The sequence below is a fragment of the Carassius auratus genome, chromosome 43 (assembly GCF_003368295.1).
Source record: "Carassius auratus strain Wakin chromosome 43, ASM336829v1, whole genome shotgun sequence".
NCBI classification, from domain to species: Eukaryota; Metazoa; Chordata; class Actinopteri; order Cypriniformes; family Cyprinidae; genus Carassius; species Carassius auratus.
Window position 1 is genome coordinate 1,363,579 of NC_039285.1, and position 20,138 is coordinate 1,383,716.

The following is a 20,138-nucleotide window of genomic DNA, read 5'->3' on the forward strand; positions in this document are numbered from 1 at the left end:
AAATAACCATAATTGTACAGTTTTACAGTAAAAAAAAACATTGTTGTACAGTAAAACCCCCAGTTTTACAGTAAAAACATATATGTATAGTTTAAGTAAAAAACAACACTAGTCGTACAGTAAAAAACCCTGTTTTACAGTAAAAATCCTAGTTTTGCAGTAACAAAATCCTAGTTGTACAGTTGTACAGTAAAAAACCCTGTTGTACAGTAAAAATCCTAGTTTTGCAGTAAAAAAAATCCTAGTTGTACAGTTTTATAGTAAAAAAACATTTTTGTACAGTAAAACCCCCAGTTTTACAGTAAAAACACAGATGTATAGTTTAAGTAAAAAACAACACTAGTTGTACAGTAAAACACCGTTTTACAATAAAAATCCTAGTTTTGCAGTAAAAAAATCCTAGTTGTACAGTTTTACAGTAAAAAAAAACCTTGTTGTACAGTAAAAAAAAACTAGTTTTACAGTAAAAAAAAAAAAAAAAGTGTACTTACGTCAGTGGTGTAATGCACCTCATCGACGGCGTATTTCTCCTTGAAGTGTTCACGAGGATAGATCCTGTCAAGACAGATCCAGCTTTAATGAGAACTTCCCATGAAGTTGATATACTTCGTTAAGCTCCTTCTTGTTATTAAAAGATCAAACAAGATTTATTTTAATGGTTACTCTGATGGAAACAGATACTCTGTTGGACAAAGACTGCACTTCTCTTCAGTCCTCAGATCATCAAGTAAATTAACTCGATGTCAAAGTGTGTTTGCTTCTTGGAAGTGAAGAAACCATGCACTCCTTTTCAAACTGCACATTAAATCAGGAATGTTTCTTGAGCAGTAAATCATCATATCAGAATGATTTCACAAGATCACGTGACACTGAAGACTGGAGGAATGATGCTGAAAACACTGCGGAGCATCACAGAAATAAATTACACTTTAACAGATATTTACATAGGAAACAGTTATTGTAAATTGTAATAATATTTCATTTTTTTGTGTATTTTAAATTAAATAAATGCATTCTTGGTGAACAGAAGAGACTTGCATTAAAACATTTAAAAAACACTACTGACACTGAACTTTTGTATAACGATTAAACTGAGATATATATAAATAGTATTATTAATCTATTATTATTATTATTATTATTAATCTAATAATACATTTACATATATTTATATATATATATATATCTATATCCTTATATGTTGAATATATACATTTTAAATACAAAAATGTAATGTGTTAAAAAATGCAATACAAATTTATGTATTACATACTTATTTAAATATAAATATAAAAATATAAATAATAATTAGTATATCCTTATAATAATCTAATAAATATAAAAAATATAAAAGTAGACATTTTTAGAATATATATTTTTATATTATGTATTTTAAATATATATATTTACGGTTTATGAAATATTTATGTGTACATGTTTAACATTTACATTTATACAATACACATTTATTTTAAATACAAATATTTAAAATATAAATATAATAACTTTAAAAAAATTAATCGAAATATTTACTATATAGGTCAACCATTTCATTATTCTCCAAATATTTTTCTTCAGTAATCAGTAAAAACAGCATCGCTTATCAAACCAGGAATATTCATTTTTTAATTTATAATTTAATTAAATAAATCAAAGGGGTTTCAGAAGGAAACTGACAAATACATTCTGGTGAAACTATAAAAAGATGTAAAGATTAAATGTTTGCAGTCTCCAAAGTGAATCAAATCCTGAACAGGAGCGTCACGCACTCGCCCATCCATGTGGCGTAGCTTTCCGGCAGCTTGGGAACAAACAGGATGGATTTCTTGGAGTCGACGTCGATGGCTCCGTAGCAGTTAGCCTCCGTCACACCGAAGGTCCAGTGGAAAAACGACTCCTGCAGAGCGACACACAGATCTCTACAGCATCAAGTGACTCATTTACATACACACACACACACTCTACACGCGTGTAACCTGTAAATAAGCCATAACACAGACACTATTCAGTGTTATTGATACAAATGGTTAATTATGTAACATTGGTTTTTGTTTATTGTGGATTTAGGTGTGAAGAATGATTTTATGCATTGCTGGGCTACAAAATTTGCCTGAATGCAATCATAAGGCAATGCATTACACACAATGCACAAATTGCTAAGGTCTTCTTCTACGTTCAGTTTTCTCATTCAGGTCAATGATTGGAATCACTGAGCAGCAGTCTGAAGTAACTAACAAGCAAACAAGATAAAAAATAAAAATCTAAGAAAAGTCTTGCTAGTGCCATAAGAGTAGATGTTTAAATAACAGATTTAATTTGTTGGTATGAACATGTTAAACACATCACATTTTCCAGATATTAATAATTAAATAAATGTATATTAATGTAAAAAAATATGAAATGAAATGATAAAAATAAATAATAAAAAATGATACAATTAATATATTTAAAAAATTATAAAACAAATAACCTATTTAAAATAATAAAAATATAATAATAATAATGTTAAAACATTAAACTATTAAATATATTATAAATTGTAATATCATCCAATATATAATAAAAAATATTATGATTATAAAATATGATAAATTGTAAATAATTTTAGCATTTTTACCTTTTTAAATTCATTATTTTCTATCATTTAAAATGGTATTATTTATTTTATTTTTACATTAGACAAAAAAATGATAAATCAAAAAATACATAAAACGTTAAAAATACAAATAATTTAAAAATGAATGAATGAATAAATGAACAACTGAATGAATGAATGGACGAGCAACTGAATGAATGAACGAATGAACGAACGAACGAACGAACGAACGAACAAATGAACGAACGAACAAACAAATGAATGAACGGACAAATTAACAACTGAATGAATTAATTAATCAATCAATCGAATGGACAACTGGACAAATGTATGAATGAATGAGCAAATGAATGAATAAACAACTAAAATGAATGATTGAACAAACGAATGGAAGAATGAACAACTGAATGAATCAATCAATGAATGGACGAATGTACGTATGAATGAATAATTGAATGAATTAATCAATGAATGAGCAAATGGATGAATAAACATCTAAATAAATGAATGATTGAACAAACGAACGAATTAACAACTGACTGAACGAACGAACGAACGCAATAAAAAGTTTGAAACTGGTTGCAAAGCTTTTGTTGTACTTGTGTAGAACTAATGAAAGCTCTCTGTTGTGTTGAATTCCAGTTCAACATCTTGTAGGTAGCAGCCAATTTAATTCAAATTCACCCTCATGAATAATAATGAGGCCATTCTTAGTCAATCTTCTTCTGTGCCGAGGCTGAACGCGATCAGATAATCAAATCCACGCCTTTGTGTTCGACTCATTTTATCGTCTTAAGTGCATTACAGAGTTTGTGTGCGTTCAGAGGATTTCGTAACAGAGCATTGCATCAAAACCACGACAAGATACGTGCAAACTCACACGCACAAATTAGAAAAGTGCCATGCATTTTATTCAAATCACAAATGTGCATATCAACACTTCAAAAAGAAGCAAAAACTACAACACAAGACAAGCAAATTAATGCCTATGAATTATTTACAGTTAAATTATGAAGAAAGCAGGAAGCCCTCGAGTAGTAAACATCACAAAACTCAAACGCAAGCCTCGCTGCATGAGACAATCTCTGCCAAAACAACACAGGATGAGCACGTTTCTGTAGCTAATGAATGAGAAACACGCTGCTCATTATGTTCAATCAATTTATGTAAATGCAGTTAATTAGGGGTCTCTATCAGACACCCAAGCGTTGAGCTGAAATAAAAGGTCTGAACTCACACGCCCTCTTGCCATCACTAATTATCATTTAGCATAACATAAACAATAGCACCACTTACGAACACTCAATAATCATTTAGAAACAAAAGAGCGTGTTGATGCATGCTGTAAATGCATCGATCACAAAAATCAGGTGCTTTTTTATTATTTAATAGTTTTCAGATTAAAGTAAAAAGTTTGGTATCACTTTACAATAATGTCCCATTCAGTGTTATTTTAGTCTAATTGAAATACATTATACTGTAGTTTTTATTCACAATTTCATTTGTTAAATTTTTAATAATTTTGTTGTGCTTTTGTATTTTTTATGCTATTTTCAATGTTTTTAGTTTAGTTATTTTAGTAGATAATTTTTAGTAAAAGTTCAATTAAATAAAAACGAGAAATGTGTCTTGGCAACTCGCTGAAATAGCATTTAAATAAAACTTTATTTCAAGTATGCGTTTTAAAATTATTTTAATTTTAGTTTCAGTTTTAGTTAAAAATAATAACTTAGTTAAAATTAGTTAATAGATTATCTAACAATGAGTAATAATTTTCAATGTATATTTATTTAAAACAAAGTTTAAATAAATAAATAAGAAATTATTTAAAATGACAAAATTAATAATTTTAATAAATATTTATTAAAATAAAATATAAATAAATATTTACAAATAAACTATTTTAAATAATTAAAAAAAAGTGTATGATACATTTTATTATATATATATATATATATATATATATATATATATATATATATATATATATATATATATATATATATATATATTATATATATAATATATAATATATAATATATAATATATACATATATATATATATATATATATATATATATATATATATAATTTATTAATTTATCTTTTTTAAAGTTAGTTAATAAAACTGTTCTTTGGTCATATTGAGTCAAATACAACTTTTTAATTAATTAGCTGGGTCTGTCACAAATTTATTTCATACAAATAATCGCAATTAAAGATTTAATTCTATTTTGTTCAAGTCATGCACAGTCTAAAACTAATGTGTGTTTTTGACTTCATTGTGCATAAAATAATAATAATAAAAAAAATGAATGGCACTTCGTTTAGCACTTATATTTGGATGGCAAGCTGTGATTTAGACTTAAACTGCACAATTATTGTGGCTTTCTTGAATGATAGTGATTGGATTGAATAATCCTGATCAGGTGCTTAATGAAGCGTGTGTTTTGATAGTCGCACCTGTCTGAAGAGCACATCGGTGTCAGTGCAGTATCTCTGCTTCTGTTCTCCTCCCTGAAGAACCAGCACAGATCCATCCTGAAGATCCTTCTCAGCTCTCAGGCCTCGACACAATCGCTCTCGGTTCTCTGCAAACAGGGCGGCCGAAACCCTCAGAGTGTCCTTTCCCAGCCAAAACACTGCCTTCCTGTCACACACGACACAAACACATACATGTCCCTCAAGAAAACACTGCAAGTCAATACTGGGAGCATGCACTTCAACCACAAACTAAAAGATCTTTTGCTTTTCTATTTATTTAATATACACACAAACTGTGTTAATGGTTGCTACACACACAATCATGCTCAAAAAATCTGCTGAGATGAAACTGAGAGCTTGTGACTGTTATGCAAGAGCTGGATTCGATCCCATGATGACAGAGGAATTCTTTCTGCTAGAAGAGCTGAAAAACATCAGGCAAAACTTAAAGGGATAGAAGAATTCAAATGCAATTTATTTCTGGGATGCACAGATGGATTTTCAGCATCATTTCTCAGTCTTCAGTGTCACTGATAGACATGAAATACAATATAACAGTTGAAAGTAATACTTTTTTAAATAGTAATAATAATATATTATTTCACATTAACTTCCACAAATAATAACATAATAATAATAATAAAAAAAAATAATAATAATAATAAAAGAAAACATACACAAAATGCTTCAATAAAACAAACTTTAGACATACTTTGGCTAACTTCCATTGACCCTGTACTATAGTATTGTACTAATGCTATTAGTCCGGTTTTGTAAGAAAATTTACACCACCGAAAATCAATCAGAATTTGTTTTTATTCGCAAAATAAAAACAGAAACACGAAACTAAGAAAAAAACAACAACTTCTGCAAGATTTCTGGATTCTGAACACGTGGAAACACGCATGCGCAGAAGCACAGCACGCCGCGCGAGCGTTCAACAATCAGCTATCTCGTGATTATGAATAAAAGCGAAATCTAGAGTAAATTAAAACAGGAGAAACTCACTGCTGTGAAGATGCCATGCTGCTGCTGCTGCTCGTGTGAGAGATCGAGTCACGTGACCGCGAGCAGCTGGTCAGTCATCACGTGACCGCGCACTCGTGTATCCCTATGTGCGAGCACAGCAAATGCTGACTAATGAAGTTACTGAAAAAACAACAACATTCGGGAAACATTGTAATTTATTAGTTTGAACGCTGTAATTGATCACACTTTTGCCGTGTGGGAATATGAATAGTCACTAAAGGCTAATTTTAAATATATTTTTAATTAATTATTTAAATAATTAATTAAATATTTATATATAGCTATAGCTAACTCACTCGGAAATTATTCACCTGCTTTAAAAAAAAACAAAAAACAAAAAAACACAAAATAACCCAAAGGTCTATTATATATATATTTAAAATAATAATAATTCACAAGTTTCCTCTGGGCCTTAGAGATTCTCACCGTCAGCAGCAGCAGCAGCAGCAAAAAAAAAAAAAACATATATATATATATATATATATATATATATATATATATCCATCCATCCATCCATCCATCATCTTCCGCTTATCCGGGGCCGGGTCGCGGGGGCAACAGTCTAAGCAGAGACGCCCAGACTTCCCTCTCCCTAGCCACTTCCTCCAGCTCTTCCGGGGGGACCCCGAGGCGTTCCCAGGCCAGCCGGGAGACATAGTCCCTCCAGCGTGTCCTAGGTCTTCCCCGGGGCCTCCTCCCGGTGAGACGTGCCTGGAACACCTCCCTGGGAAGGCGTCCAGGAGGCATCCGAAATAGATGCCCGAGCCACCTCAGCTGGCTCCTCTCGATGTGGAGGAGCAACGGCTCTACTCTGAGCTCCTCCCGAGTGACCGAGCTTCTCACCCTATCTCTAAGGGAGCGCCCAGCCACCCGACGGAGAAAGCTCATTTCGGCCGCCTTTATCCGGGATCTTGTCCTTTCGGTCATGACCCACAGCTCATGACCATAGGTGAGAGTAGGAACGTAGATTGACCGGTAAATCGAGAGCTTTGCCTTACAGCTCAGCTCCTTCTTCACCACGACAGAACGGTACAGCGACCGCATTACTGCAGAAGCTGCACCGATCCGTCTGTCAATCTCACGTTCCATCCTTCCCTCACTCGTGAACAAGACTCCAAGATACCTGAACTCCTCCACTTGAGGCAGGAACTCTCCACCAACCTGAAGTGGGCAATCCACCCTTTTCCGACTGAGAACCATGGCCTCGGACTTGGAGGTGCTGATTCTCATCCCAGCCGATTCACACTCGGCTGCAAACCGTCCCAATGCACACTGAAGGTCCTGGTCTGAGGATGCCAACACGACAACATCATCCGCAAAAAGCAGCGACGAAATCGTATGGTCCCCAAACCGGACACTCTCCGGTCCTTGGCTGCGCCTAGAAATTCTGTCCATAAAAATTATGAACAGAACCGGTGACAAAGGGCAGCCCTGCCGGAGTCCAACATGCACCGGGAACAGGTCTGACTTACTGCCGGCAATGCGAACCAAGCTCTTGCTCCGGTCGTACAGGGACCGAACAGCCCTAAGTAGGGAGCCGCCGACCCCATACTCCCGGAGCACCCTCCACAGGATGTCGCGAGGAACACGGTCGAATGCCTTCTCCAAGTCCACAAAACACATGTGGACTGGTTGGGCAAACTCCCATGAACCCTCCAGCACCCTGGAAAGGGTATAGAGCTGGTCCAGTGTTCCACGACCGGGACGAAAACCACACTGTTCCTCCTGGATCCGAGGTTCCACTATCGGCCGAATTCTCCTCTCCAGTACCCTGGCATAGACTTTTCCAGGGAGGCTGAGAAGTGTGATCCCCCTATAGTTGGAACACACTCTCCGGTCCCCCTTCTTGAAAAGAGGGACCACCACCCCGGTCTGCCAGTCCAGAGGTACTGTCCCCAACCGCCATGCGATGTTGCAGAGGCGTGCCAGCCAAGACAGCCCCACAACATCCAGAGACTTGAGGTACTCGGGGCGGATCTCGTCCACCCCCGGTGCCTTGCCACCGAGGAGCTTTTTAACTACCTCGATGACTTCAGCCCGGGTGATGGACGAGTGCCCCCCCGAGTCCCCAGCCACTGCTTCCTCAACGGAACACAAGTCGGTGGGATTGAGAAGATCCTCGAAGTATTCCTTCCACCGCCCGACGATATCCCCAGTTGAGGTCAACAGGTGCCCATCTCTACTGTAAACAGTGTTGGTAGGGCACTGCTTCCCCCTCCTGAGGCGTCGAACAGTTTGCCAGAATCTCTTCGAGGCCAACCGATAGTCCTTCTCCATGGCCTCACCGAACTCCTCCCAGGCCCGAGTTTTTGCCTCCACGACTACCCGGGCTGCAGTCCGCTTGGCCTGCCGGTACCTGTCAGCTGCCTCCGGAGTCCCACAAGCCATCCAGGCCCGATAGGACTCCTTCTTCAGCTTGACAGCATCCCTTACTTCCGGTGTCCACCACCGGGTTCGGGGATTGCCGCCTCGACAGGCACCGGAGACCTTACGGCCACAGCTCCGAGCAGCCGCAGCGACAATGGAGGTGGAGAACATGGTCCACTCGGACTCAATATCTCCAGACTCCCTCGGGATCCGGTCGAAGCTCTGCCGGAGGTGGGAGTTGAAGATCTCTCTGACAGGGGGCTCGGCCAAACGTTCCCAACAGACCCTCACAGTACGTTTGGGTCTGCCGAGTCTGTCCAGCTTCCTCCCCCGCCATCGGATCCAACTCACCACCAGGTGGTGATCAGTTGACAGCTCCGCCCCTCTCTTCACCCGAGTGTCCAAGACATATGGCCGAAGGTCTGATGACACGACCACAAAGTCGATCATCGACCTCCGGCCAAGGGTGTCCTGGTGCCACGTGGACTGGTGGACACCCTTATGCTTGAACATGGTGTTCGTTATGGACAAACCGTGGTTAGCACAGAAATCCAATAACAGAACACCGCTCGGATTCAGGTCAGGGGGGCCGTTCCTCCCAATCACGCCCCTCCAGGTGTCACTGTCACTGCCCACGTGAGCGTTGAAGTCCCCCAGTAGAACGACGGAGTCTCCAGTCGGAGCACTTTCCAGCACCCCTCCCAGAGACTCCAAGAAGGCCGGGTAGTCCGCACTGCCGTTCGGCCCGTAGGCACAAACGACAGTGAGAGACCTATCCCCGACTCGAAGGCGCAGGGAAGCGACCCTCTCGTTCACCGGGGTAAACTCCAACACATGGCGGCTGAGCTGGGGGGCTATTAGCAAACCCACTCCAGCCCTCCGCCTCTCACCATGGGCAACTCCAGAGTGGTAGAGAGTCCAGCCTCTCTCAAGAAGTGTGGTTCCAGAGCCCAAGCTGTGCGTTGAGGTGAGCCCGACTATCTCTAGTCGGTACCTCTCGACCTCCCGCACAAGCTCAGGCTCCTTCCCCGCCAACGAGGTGACATTCCACGTCCCTAAAGCCAGATTCCGTGTCCAGAGATCGGGTCGTCGGGGGTCTCGCCTTCGACTGTCGCCCGATCCTCTATGCACCGGCCCCTTACGCTCCCTCCTGCAGGTGGTGAGCCCACAGGAGGGCGGCCCCACGTCACTCCTTCGGGCTAAGCCCGGCCGGACCCCATGGGGGAAGGCCCGGCCACCAGGCGCTCGCATACGGGCCCCAACCCCGGGCCTGGCTCCAGGGTGGGGCCCCGGCTGCGCCATGCCGGGCGACGTCACGGTCCTTGATTTTAATTTTGCCATAAGGGGTTTTATGAACTGTTCTTAGTCTGGCCCGTCACCAAGGACCTGTTTGCCTTGGGAGACCCTACCAGGAGCATATAGCCCCAGACAACATAGCTCCCAGGATCATTCGGGTACTCAAACCTCTCCACCACGATAAGGTGACAGTTCAAGGAGAGGATATATATATATATATATATATATATTAAACACAAAATTATATATATACATACATATATTTGTGCATGTCAACTTAAAACATAACTGACGTCATATGCTCATTTATTCCCTCATTTGCATATTTCTCATGCAATCAGACATACGGGATCTCTAAAAAACATTTTTAGATTTTTATTTTATTTTTTATGCAGCACCACGAAATGTCATTATATTGTTTCTAGAAAATGTGATCAAATATATGTCATTACTTAACATATTGATATGTGTACAGAGTAAATCAGATTAAGACGTTTAATGTTAATGTATTAAATATTCTTGAGATTCAGTGGGATTTCAAGTGCTGATATTAATGTCATGATGAATATGAGGATTTGCATGGGTTATTCATTTTATTTTACTTTTTAAATGAAAATGCATTTACACTAATCACTGCCAATTACTAATGCAATCTTTGCAACACAAAATCAAAAGCGACCCGTTTACCATGTTCCTGGTTTAATGTGCAATTTATTCCAATCAAAACAATGCTGCTTAATTTAATAAAGAAAAAAGAAAAGGTTGATAAAGGGTGAACTTGACATTCATCCTCCTCAAAAGTGGGAATTAAAATGATTATGCATTTTCAAGTAGACTTTGTCCAGTTCAGTGCACATTTGAGATTAAAACAGTTTTGGAAACAAGATTCAGTTTTTCATTTGTGCAATGCAAAATGAACAAGAAATGCTTTTTTAAGTTGTTGTCTCTGTTGATGTCGCTCTGTGGTCTTTTGTTGGGTGTAAAACATTCTGATAGATCTATAAACTGTAGTATTATATTATATAAAGTGTAGCATAACACAAAGCCAAAGCATCTGCTCAAATGAGATTTTCATCTTTCATTGCTTCATAATTCCTCTGAACATCACACAGCGATGGCGCTTTGAGCCCGAGAGAGGGATTTCAGCAGCATCATTACAAGTTTTTCTCCTCCAGGAAATTAAAAGACAATTTGAAGATGCACAACACAATCTACTGCTGTATCATCTCTCTTTTTGTATCATTTAATCCTTTCAGGATGTGTCCCTTTTCGTCAGGCCTGGATCTGTGGATCTTATCATCGGCTTCGTTCAGCCCCAAACTCTAAAATAAGAACAGCTGTAAAAAACACGATCACATTCCCTGCAGAGAATGCATTACAGATTTAATAAAAGTCTGAGAAACGGATGCATTTAAGCTCATTCTGCTTTGCTTTGTCTAATGTTTCTCGTGACAGATAACCACATGACTCCATCAGGGATGAATTTGCATACAGTTACCTTAAAATGCCGGTGAGGACTTTCTTCTGGTGGTTTTTAAAGAGCCCTGTGGCTTTGATGTTGTAATTGCATCCACATAGTCTTGCTGATTAGCTTTTTTCTTTCTCTCCATTAAATCGGAGAGATTTCTCAAGGTCTGTCTGTAAATAATGAAGCCACTGTCCTTCACCGTTATGTGCAGCTCCACATGCGCTGTGTGTGTTTTTTCTTTATTCTGCTTTTAGTCAACATTGGATCAGTTTTGACCCTGTTTACTTCCTCAATACACATTCCAGGTCACTGAGAACAATTATGAACAATTCATCAGGTTGGTTGATGATCAGCAGCCCTGTTGATATATACAGGGGTCTATAAAAAATATATATATATTCTAAATTAAAATTTAAATAAATAAATGCCAAAAAGACAAAGAAAAACCACACACTTTATTCAATCGCTTTATCTAATATCTAACAAATTAACAGCTGTTAAAAAATGAAGATTGACTCAAAATATTTATATTTATATAAGATAAGATTTATATTAATATGATAGTATTTATAAATATATCATTTTAATTATATTTTATATTTCTTTCTCTCTAGAAATATTTAAAAAAATTAAAAAATGTAAAAATATAAAATATATATATATTCTATATTAAAATTTAAATAAATAAATGCCTAAACAAAGTTTAGAAAATAAAAAATATAATAATAATAATACATTTGAAAAATATGATTTTATTTAATTGCTTTATCTAATATAGCAATAAAACAGATTAACAGCTGTTAAAAAATGAAGATTGACTCAAAATATTATATATATTTTATATATTATATGTACATATGTTAGATATGATTTATATTAATATGATAGTATTTAGAAATATATCATTTTAAGTATATTTTATATTTCTTTCTCTCTGGAAATATTAAAAAAATATTTCTAAAAAAAAAATATTCTATATTAAAATGTAAATAAATAAATACTTAAACAAATTAAATAATAATAATAAATCAACTGATTTTATTTAATTGCTTTATCTAATATCTAACAGGTTAACAGCTGTTAAAAAAGGAAGATTGACTCAAAAAAATATAAATAAATAAATAAATAAATAAATAAATAAATAAATACATAAATACATACATACATACATACATATATATATATATATAGATAGATAGATAGATAGATAGATAGATAGATAGATAGATAGATAGATAGATAGATAGATAGATAGATATAGATAGATACACACACACACTTGCTCTCTTTCTGTCTCTCTCTCTCTCTTTTACACACACACACACACACACACACACACACATACTTGTTTTTGTGCATTGTGGGGGTCACCTGTCAGTATTGCTACATAGTGGGGACCACCCATTCCTATGATCTTACAGACCTAAAAAAAATTATTTGACAAAAGCTAAAAAGCCTGTTTCAAAGTATCACTGCAGATTACAAATATTTCACTATAAAAATTACAAACCTGACACAGTGGTCACTTGTGGGGACCTTTCAGGTATTGAGTATATCTGGGGTCCGGCTAACACACAACCAGTTTTTGGTCATTGTGGGGACTGGACTCACACACTAAACACCAGTTTTTGGTCATTGTGGGGATCGTATCTAAACACACTCAACACCAGTTTTTGGTCATTGTGGGGATCGTATCTAAACACACTCAACACCAGTTTTTGGTCATTGTGGGGATCGTATCTAAACACACTCAACACCAGTTTTTGGTCATTGTGGGGATCGTATCTAAACACACTCAACACCAGTTTTTGGTCATTGTGGGGATCGTATCTAAACACACTCAACACCAGTTTTGGTCATTGTGGGGACTATAAACACACACTCAACATCAGTTTTTGGTCATTGTGGGGACTATAAACACACACTCAACATCAGTTTTTGGTCATTGTGGGGACTATAAACACACACTCAACATCAGTTTTTGGTCATTGTGGGGACTGGACTCACACACAAAAGAGAATCTGCGTACTTTAGACAGAAAAGGAGCTACAATCTGCTCCATGCTTTAATTGATTTTGGAGATGTTTGTTTTAGATGTAGAAACAAAATTAACTTAGTACTTTTAAAGGTTTAGTAAAAAAAAAAAAAGTGTTATACAGTATATGACATACATTTTCAAAACTCATAACATTAGTACGTCAACAGTCAGGGTCAGAAACATTAGCATAAGTTTCAGTCGTCCACAAAAATTTGCAGAAATATTTCATAAAGATGTTCACAGTAAACACTAGTTGAATTAAAAAAAATATATTAATAAAACCCTTCATGACAAACACTGCATTCTCAAGTTTTTGAAAACAAGTACAATAGAATGAAAATCTACCATGTCTGCATTTATAGAAAAACAATTCTACATTTGAAGCAGACAAGGATGAAAAAAAAGACTCCAGTCTAAAAGTTATTTAAAATGCCTTAATTTTCTAAAGAACAATCTACATTTCCAAACAATAATATGGAACTGATGGTCTATTGCGCTAACCATTTGACTATGGAAGCTTGTTTTAAAACTATAAAAGCTTGTTTCTACCAATGAACAATTCAGTCTGACAGTGTGTCAATTAATTTGGCAGATATTTTCTGTTTAGAGCGGAGATTCGATTTTTGATGTAAAATTTAAGTGTAGACCACTCTCTATTTTTAAGTGCAAGTGGTTCCGCCTCTTTACACCTCATGCAGTCTGCCTTTCCTGGAATTTTGTGATTGTTAATAAACCTCATCATATGCTTCTCCACAGCCTGTATCTCAAGTTTGTTCCAGGCCGTCTTCTTAACGTAACCTGTGGGGGGGGGAGAGACACATTAGCATTTTACCCATGAGAAACACTTGCATCAACCTGAGTGGTATGGTACAGTTCAGCTCGGTACAGGTAAACCTGATCAGGCTTGTGTTTTCACTGACCTTACTTGTTAGGCGTGGTGTATGTGGGAAAGCATGAAATAGGCACAAACCTAACTTTTGTTAACGTCAGTTTTAATGAACAATAATAGCCACTATAAAGGTATAGGTACAAAGTATAGAGTCATATATAAGAAGAAATAAATAAAGCAAGCAAAGAATTCAGTCAAAGTAGGCTACGAAGTCAGCACTGTACTACGGTAAAATTCACTTTTTTTTCAGGACAATCGGCATTAAGTGAAGTATCATCATACCTAAGTATTATCATACCTCTCTTTTTTTTGGAGACTGGGTCTGCTGGAAGTGTGCCGTTCTCACAAACCGTGTGCTGTGATGATGATACTGTGGTGCACTCTGAAAGTAAAAATTAAGCCAGTCTTGAGTATTGACAAATCTCTGCAGCCAAAAAGACAGTCATCTCAAGAACACAAAGTTCCTGAGGTGCAATCAGGATCAGGTCAGAACAATATTGCCAAAATTTACGTCGCAATACATTTCTTAATTTCGGTCTATAAGATATAATTCCAATATCTATATTGATTTTGAAATGTGCAGTGCTCATGTTTATTCAACAAATTCAACCACGCAAATAAATAAATGTATGGGATAACGCAGCCTGTACCAAAATATCGTAAATGTGTTTAATAAATCAAATCAATTTTACTGAAAAAAAATAAAAAAATAAAAATAAAAATCACATACATACATATAGATAGATAGATAGATAGATAGATAGATTCATAGATAAAAAATTTAATTATTGTCCAGCCCTGAGTATAGCGTTTCTCAATTTCAGTCCTGGGGACCCATCTACTAGAAGTTTTAGGTGTTATAGACATATCACCATTTAAATCAGCAGATTCAACTCAATTTTATATTACAAAAAAAAAAAAAAAAAAACTGAATAGGTGAAATAGTCTGGAAACAAATTCTTTCCATACTAAATTATTTTTTCCCATGCATATCCAGACCTGGAACCTGCCAGTTAAGTTATTCTTTTCTCTTTACGGTCCTCACCAGCATTTTGTCATATGTATATATAAAAGATCATTTTTGTGTTTATTTGGTATCATGCAATGTGTTTACTGGGTTTAAATAAAAAATAAACAGCATTATTTTCCACATATTTTATATTATTTTATCTCCTGTAAGCCCCGCCTTTCTGATACCGGTGGATTTGGTCTAAATTCAGAGCTGCAAGACACCGAGGTATGCTCCGATTGGCCAGCAATCCAGTACATTGTGATTGCCCAAAGTCAAGCGTTTGACGGAAATGTTATAACCCCTTACAAAAAACATCCCCGCAAAAAACATTAAAAGCCATTTCAAATGAGGCTTTTGTTGTGTTAAGCGGGAACATAATTACTGTTTATGACTTATATTGTCTTTTTACACGTCGCGACGTAAACATAACAACATATCGGCATTTGTAATTGGAGAAACACACCACAAGCACTTCGCGTTTAAATAGTAAAGTTAGGTAGCACATTATAAAATGTAACTTCCTGCCAGGCTGTAAGAAGCGCCAGACTCTCTGTAATGTCCGTGTTGTCCATCAACAGTGTAAATATACCTCACTTGACTGACCACAGAATGATGAGGGTTTGCGGCCCGCTCAGAGCAGGGCGAGTTGGAGAGCGGTTAAATGCACAACCTGCCTTTCTCTCTCCCATTTTCAGAAAACAGTCCGTGTCACCGGCGCACATGACAACATACAGTGAAGAAATGATGATTACTTTCTCTGCGTATACATTTGGGCGGTTCGGTGCAAATCACCCCCAAATGTTTGCGTAGAGATGTGGGGGTGTGTTAGAACGGGCCATTTTAGGGGTGTGTGGCAGACTCCTAACTTTAATAAAGAATATCTCTTTGGATTTAAGACTTTAGTCTTCGTAACTTAACAGATGTTTTTTATGCACCAAGAGCTTGTAATACTCCAAAGAGAAAAGGAAAAATATAAAAGTTATTCTAGGACAGTGATCCTCAAATCTGGCTCGCGAGATCCAGTTTCCTGCAGAGTTTAGCTCCGACTCTAATTAAAACACACCTGCCTGTGATTTTCTAATGATCCTGAAGACACCGATTAGCAAACTCATGCGTGTTTGATTTGGGTTAGAGCTAAACTTTGCAGGAAAATGAATCTCGTGAGCCAGATTTGAGGATCAATGTTCTAGGACCACTTTCAAACATAACCATTTCATGACACTTTACTCACCCCCAATTTCATCTAGGATGTGTATGTACTTCGGTCTTCAGTCGAAAAGAAATATAGGTTTTTGATGGAAATATTTCTGTAACAGTTACTGGTCAGAGAGCGAGGTAAGTAAACAACGGCGAAGTTTATTTAACAACAGGAGAGCAAAGGAGCTGAGTGGAGATTGTTCAGGTGAGTATGCCAGCACTGAGATTTGTCTAGAGGATGATCCAGGAAATAATCTGATCTTTCTTGCTTTACAGGAGACTCGTAGAGACGGAGAGTGGAGACCAGGACTGACGGGAAACAGACACCTCGACTAGAGAATTGAGCTGGAGACGGAAGGGATCACTGAGGAAGGAGACAGGTGGCAAGTATCACAGGCAGGTAATAGCTTGCTTAGTCCACATCGAGTTTATGAGACTGGATAGTGAATGATTCTGAGGTATGTGCTTTTATGTTCAGCAAAGTGCTCATGGGCTGCAGGTGTGCATGATCAGGAGCCAGGTGAGTGCTGTGATGAGATGCGGAAGAAAGATGCTAATCTTGTGACAGTACTTCCCCTCCCGGAAGGCTCGTCCCGAGCTGTAATAAGCCCCGGGGCTGGTGCAGGGCAGGAATAGGATGGAGTAAAGGAGGACCTCCAGGTAAGTCGGGGAGCCATGACGGAGTAGGAGACCCAGGAGGCCATGGTGGATCAGGTTACTGGGGGCCATGGCAGAGCAGGCAGCTCGACGATGATAATCTTGGCCCACAGCCCACCCACCCTTAACTCAGCCATGGCTATATAGCCCCCCAAAAAAATAATTGGGAAAGTCCAGGGTCTTAGGTTCATGGGGGCGCTGAGGAGGAGTGGGCTCTAGTGGGCGAAGATGACACTTAAGGAGAAGATGGCACTTAAGGACCCTCTAGAGGAGCGGAACTGGACGGGACCCGCGGAGGCTCTGGAGGAGGAGAACTGGACAGAACCAATGGAGCCAACGGAAATGAAGGCTCTGGGGTGAGGAGAGGAGCTGAGAACTCAGGGAGAAGTGTCAAATCCAGAATACCTACCTGTTTGCCTACAGGAACTAATGGGTGCTCAAGAGAAACAGGCACTAGGCTGAGCTCTGGGGAATCTGACACAGGGGAGGGCATTTGTAAGGTGCGGGCATCTTAATGTTATAAGGCCTTGCCAAAGGACCTTATGGCGGCATTAATCTTGCTTTGGGCAGCGGCACAGGCTTTGCCACAGATGGCACTCAGCTTGAGTAAACCGTTGACGGCTACAGACTTGTGTTGGCCGCGGATGGTGGTGTTGGGCATGAGTGCGGGCTGAACAGCAGAGCCATGGAGAGTGATTCAGGACTTGAGGCACCGGCGGCTGGAAAATGCAAGCTCAGCTGGGGAACAGCAAGTGGAACAGAGCGCAACAGCATCCACGTGACAACTGTGGACGGGACTTCGCCTCATCCATGGTGAAGTCTAATCTGGCAAACCACAGCGCGAAGTTGATATAATTCTTCAATGACCAGCATGGATAAGCTCTCAGCATGACGAGATGGATATCTTCCTCCAAACCGCACCAGAATCCCTTCATTAAGGTAAGGTCATCACATGCGGCGAGTTGACCATAATTCACAAACTCCTGCACAAAATCATCTAGATCTCGGACTTCATGGAGGATAAAAACAGTTTATGAGACCGGACAGTGAATGATTCTCAGGTGTGTGCTTTTATGTGGGGCTTGATGAGTGAGTTAATTGGAGTGCTAATGGGGACAAGTGTACCTGACCAGGAGCCAGGTTTAGGCGAGTGCTGTGATAAGAAGAGGAAGAAACAGGCTGATCAATGGACTGATCAGATGGTTGAGTTCTTGGCTTCAAAAGAGCTATAAACACTAAAACAAACAAACAAGCAAATATATATATAATTCGTGAACAGCATTTTGTTTTGTTCTCTCTCTGTGCTCTCAGTAATCACGCAATGCCGACGTGCTACATCATCCGCTTGAACTGCTGCCGGGTTTCAGAGTTGGCAGACGGGTATTTTGCAGACATTATATGAAGACCCTAAAGAATCAGTCCAACTCCGGAAAATGGGCATCCGATGTCCCATTATTTAGGCAAACATAAATTGAAAACTGACATTATGTAATCATTACCTTTTGGACTAGAAGTGGACTCCTCCAAATCACTGTCCACTGTAACTTCCTCTAAAAGGTAGAAAATACAGAAATTAGGGGTGCACCGATCAAGATTGGCCGATCATTAATGCGTATCTCGTCAGTAAAGCCGGTTCTCTAATCAGCTGTAAATTGCACCAGGTGCGTGATATTTTGATACAGCGTTTATTTTGCGCAGCTAGTCAGTTAACAACGGCCTGGTGGAATTTACAGCTGATAAGAGAACCGGCTTTACTGACGAGATGCGCATTAATGATTGGCCGATATTGATTGGTGCACCCCTAACAGAAATATATTATTTAAAATACAAGGTAATGTTATTCAAAGCATTCCCAAAATCTGAACCCATGTTGTGTACGGTGTATAGTACCTTCTGGATCTATGTTGATTTCATTAAGATTTCGCCCTTTAAAGTCTGCCAAGCGTCCTTTTTCGAGGGCCAGAAGAATTTTACTAATTTTGGCCAGTTGGAGGGTGCCTTCGGGTAACCTGTAAAATTGACGATGAACTCGAATGTCATGGCCTAGAAAGTCTGCCAACTGATCTAACTCTGTGTTGCTAAGATTAAGAACTTCAGAAAGTGTCCCGATCTGTTTTCTCAACTTTGTTGATGTAAGAGTCTGAGGATTTTTTGCACTACATGCAACAGCAAATTCGCGAATGCAATCAGAGCCTCTGAAAAATGTCATTGCATACGGGCGTGCAAAGAGAAAAGGATTTTCATTTGGAATTCCACAGGTATTCCGATTTTCAAGAAGCAGGCTGATTGATTCTTGCATGGAAGGTGTGAGAAGCACGGAACCTTTCTGCCTCTTTTGCCTCTAATTTCTACACGCTTGAAGTACTGACACAGTTTATTTTCTAATCTGTGAGGGCCATGCTAATATCTGGATGAGCATCCGATTGGTTGCTGGAGATGTATGCAGACAATGGCATTTGTGACACTTCCCCTTCTCGTCTACGATTGAAAAGCATAACCTGAGTTAACGTGATCTTGGCCAGTTTTGCCCAGTGCTGAGATGATGGCTGTGTTAACAAGAGTTTGCGATGGTTCTTCTCCTTGCTCGTCAAGATATATATGAAGGAGCTTAACATCTTCTGTGAATGGAAGTAATTGTGGGGAATTCCATTTTGCTTCCTCCAGTGTTCGCCGGGCTGTTGTAGAAATGTATTCGGGCCATCTGGACTTATAAAGCTGTTGAAAACTGTTCGCAATTTTTCCTGTCTTTTCGTCTCCTCTAATAGTAGAGTGGCTCTCAATAAGCATTGCGATTTTGTTCAGACTCTGTCCAAGGTTTCACAGCCACACTAGCCTTTTCAAATACATTGGTCTCTTCATTGTAGCCAGCAGCCCTTTTAACTGCATTGATGGTATGCATGAAGTTTGTGGGATGAATGAGCTCTTTAATAGATGTAAGGGGGATACCTCTCTTGCACATATTAGGAGTCTTCCAAGCTCCCTCATCTTTTGGCGGATGTGTTCATGCATTTTAACTCTTGATCCATACTTGTTGTAAAGATGCTTTCCTAACTCTAAAATGCACCAGTCATTTCTAGTTTCAAGTGCCACTTGGTCCTGGTTCAA

General features: G+C 38.5%; 4 protein-coding genes across 5 annotated transcripts in view; 1 reads left to right on the forward strand and 3 right to left on the reverse strand.

Moving 5' to 3' along the window:
* The window catches only part of LOC113061395 (xaa-Pro dipeptidase-like), a 52,094-nt gene extending 45,891 nt beyond the window's left edge, over window positions 1–6,203 (reverse strand). The window contains exons 1-4 of one of the 2 annotated variants that reach the window (XM_026230452.1): window positions 6,089–6,203; window positions 5,060–5,246; window positions 1,770–1,897; window positions 492–555 (exon numbers count right to left, since the gene is read on the reverse strand). In XM_026230452.1, the coding sequence (XP_026086237.1) occupies window positions 492–555; window positions 1,770–1,897; window positions 5,060–5,246; window positions 6,089–6,105 (396 nt within the window). In that variant the 5' untranslated portion in view covers window positions 6,106–6,203. Of the gene's footprint in view, window positions 1–491; window positions 556–1,769; window positions 1,898–5,059; window positions 5,247–5,396; window positions 5,505–6,088 lie in introns of those variants that run through there. The other variant, XM_026230454.1, reaches the window with a different exon arrangement.
* Window positions 1–20,138, forward strand: part of rec114 (REC114 meiotic recombination protein) — a 153,789-nt gene that overhangs the window by 113,141 nt on the left and 20,510 nt on the right. The window lies entirely within an intron of this gene.
* The window catches only part of LOC113061396 (neuroplastin-like), a 154,105-nt gene that overhangs the window by 106,322 nt on the left and 27,645 nt on the right, over window positions 1–20,138 (reverse strand). The window lies entirely within an intron of this gene.
* LOC113061397 (uncharacterized) lies at window positions 13,267–19,345 on the reverse strand. The gene is made up of 4 exons (XM_026230457.1): window positions 18,924–19,345; window positions 18,533–18,583; window positions 14,466–14,549; window positions 13,267–14,076 (listed from the first exon to the last, which is right to left on the reverse strand). Exons 1-4 carry the CDS (start codon window positions 19,330–19,332, stop codon window positions 13,859–13,861), a joined length of 762 nt encoding a protein of 253 aa, XP_026086242.1. The 5' UTR covers window positions 19,333–19,345; the 3' UTR covers window positions 13,267–13,858.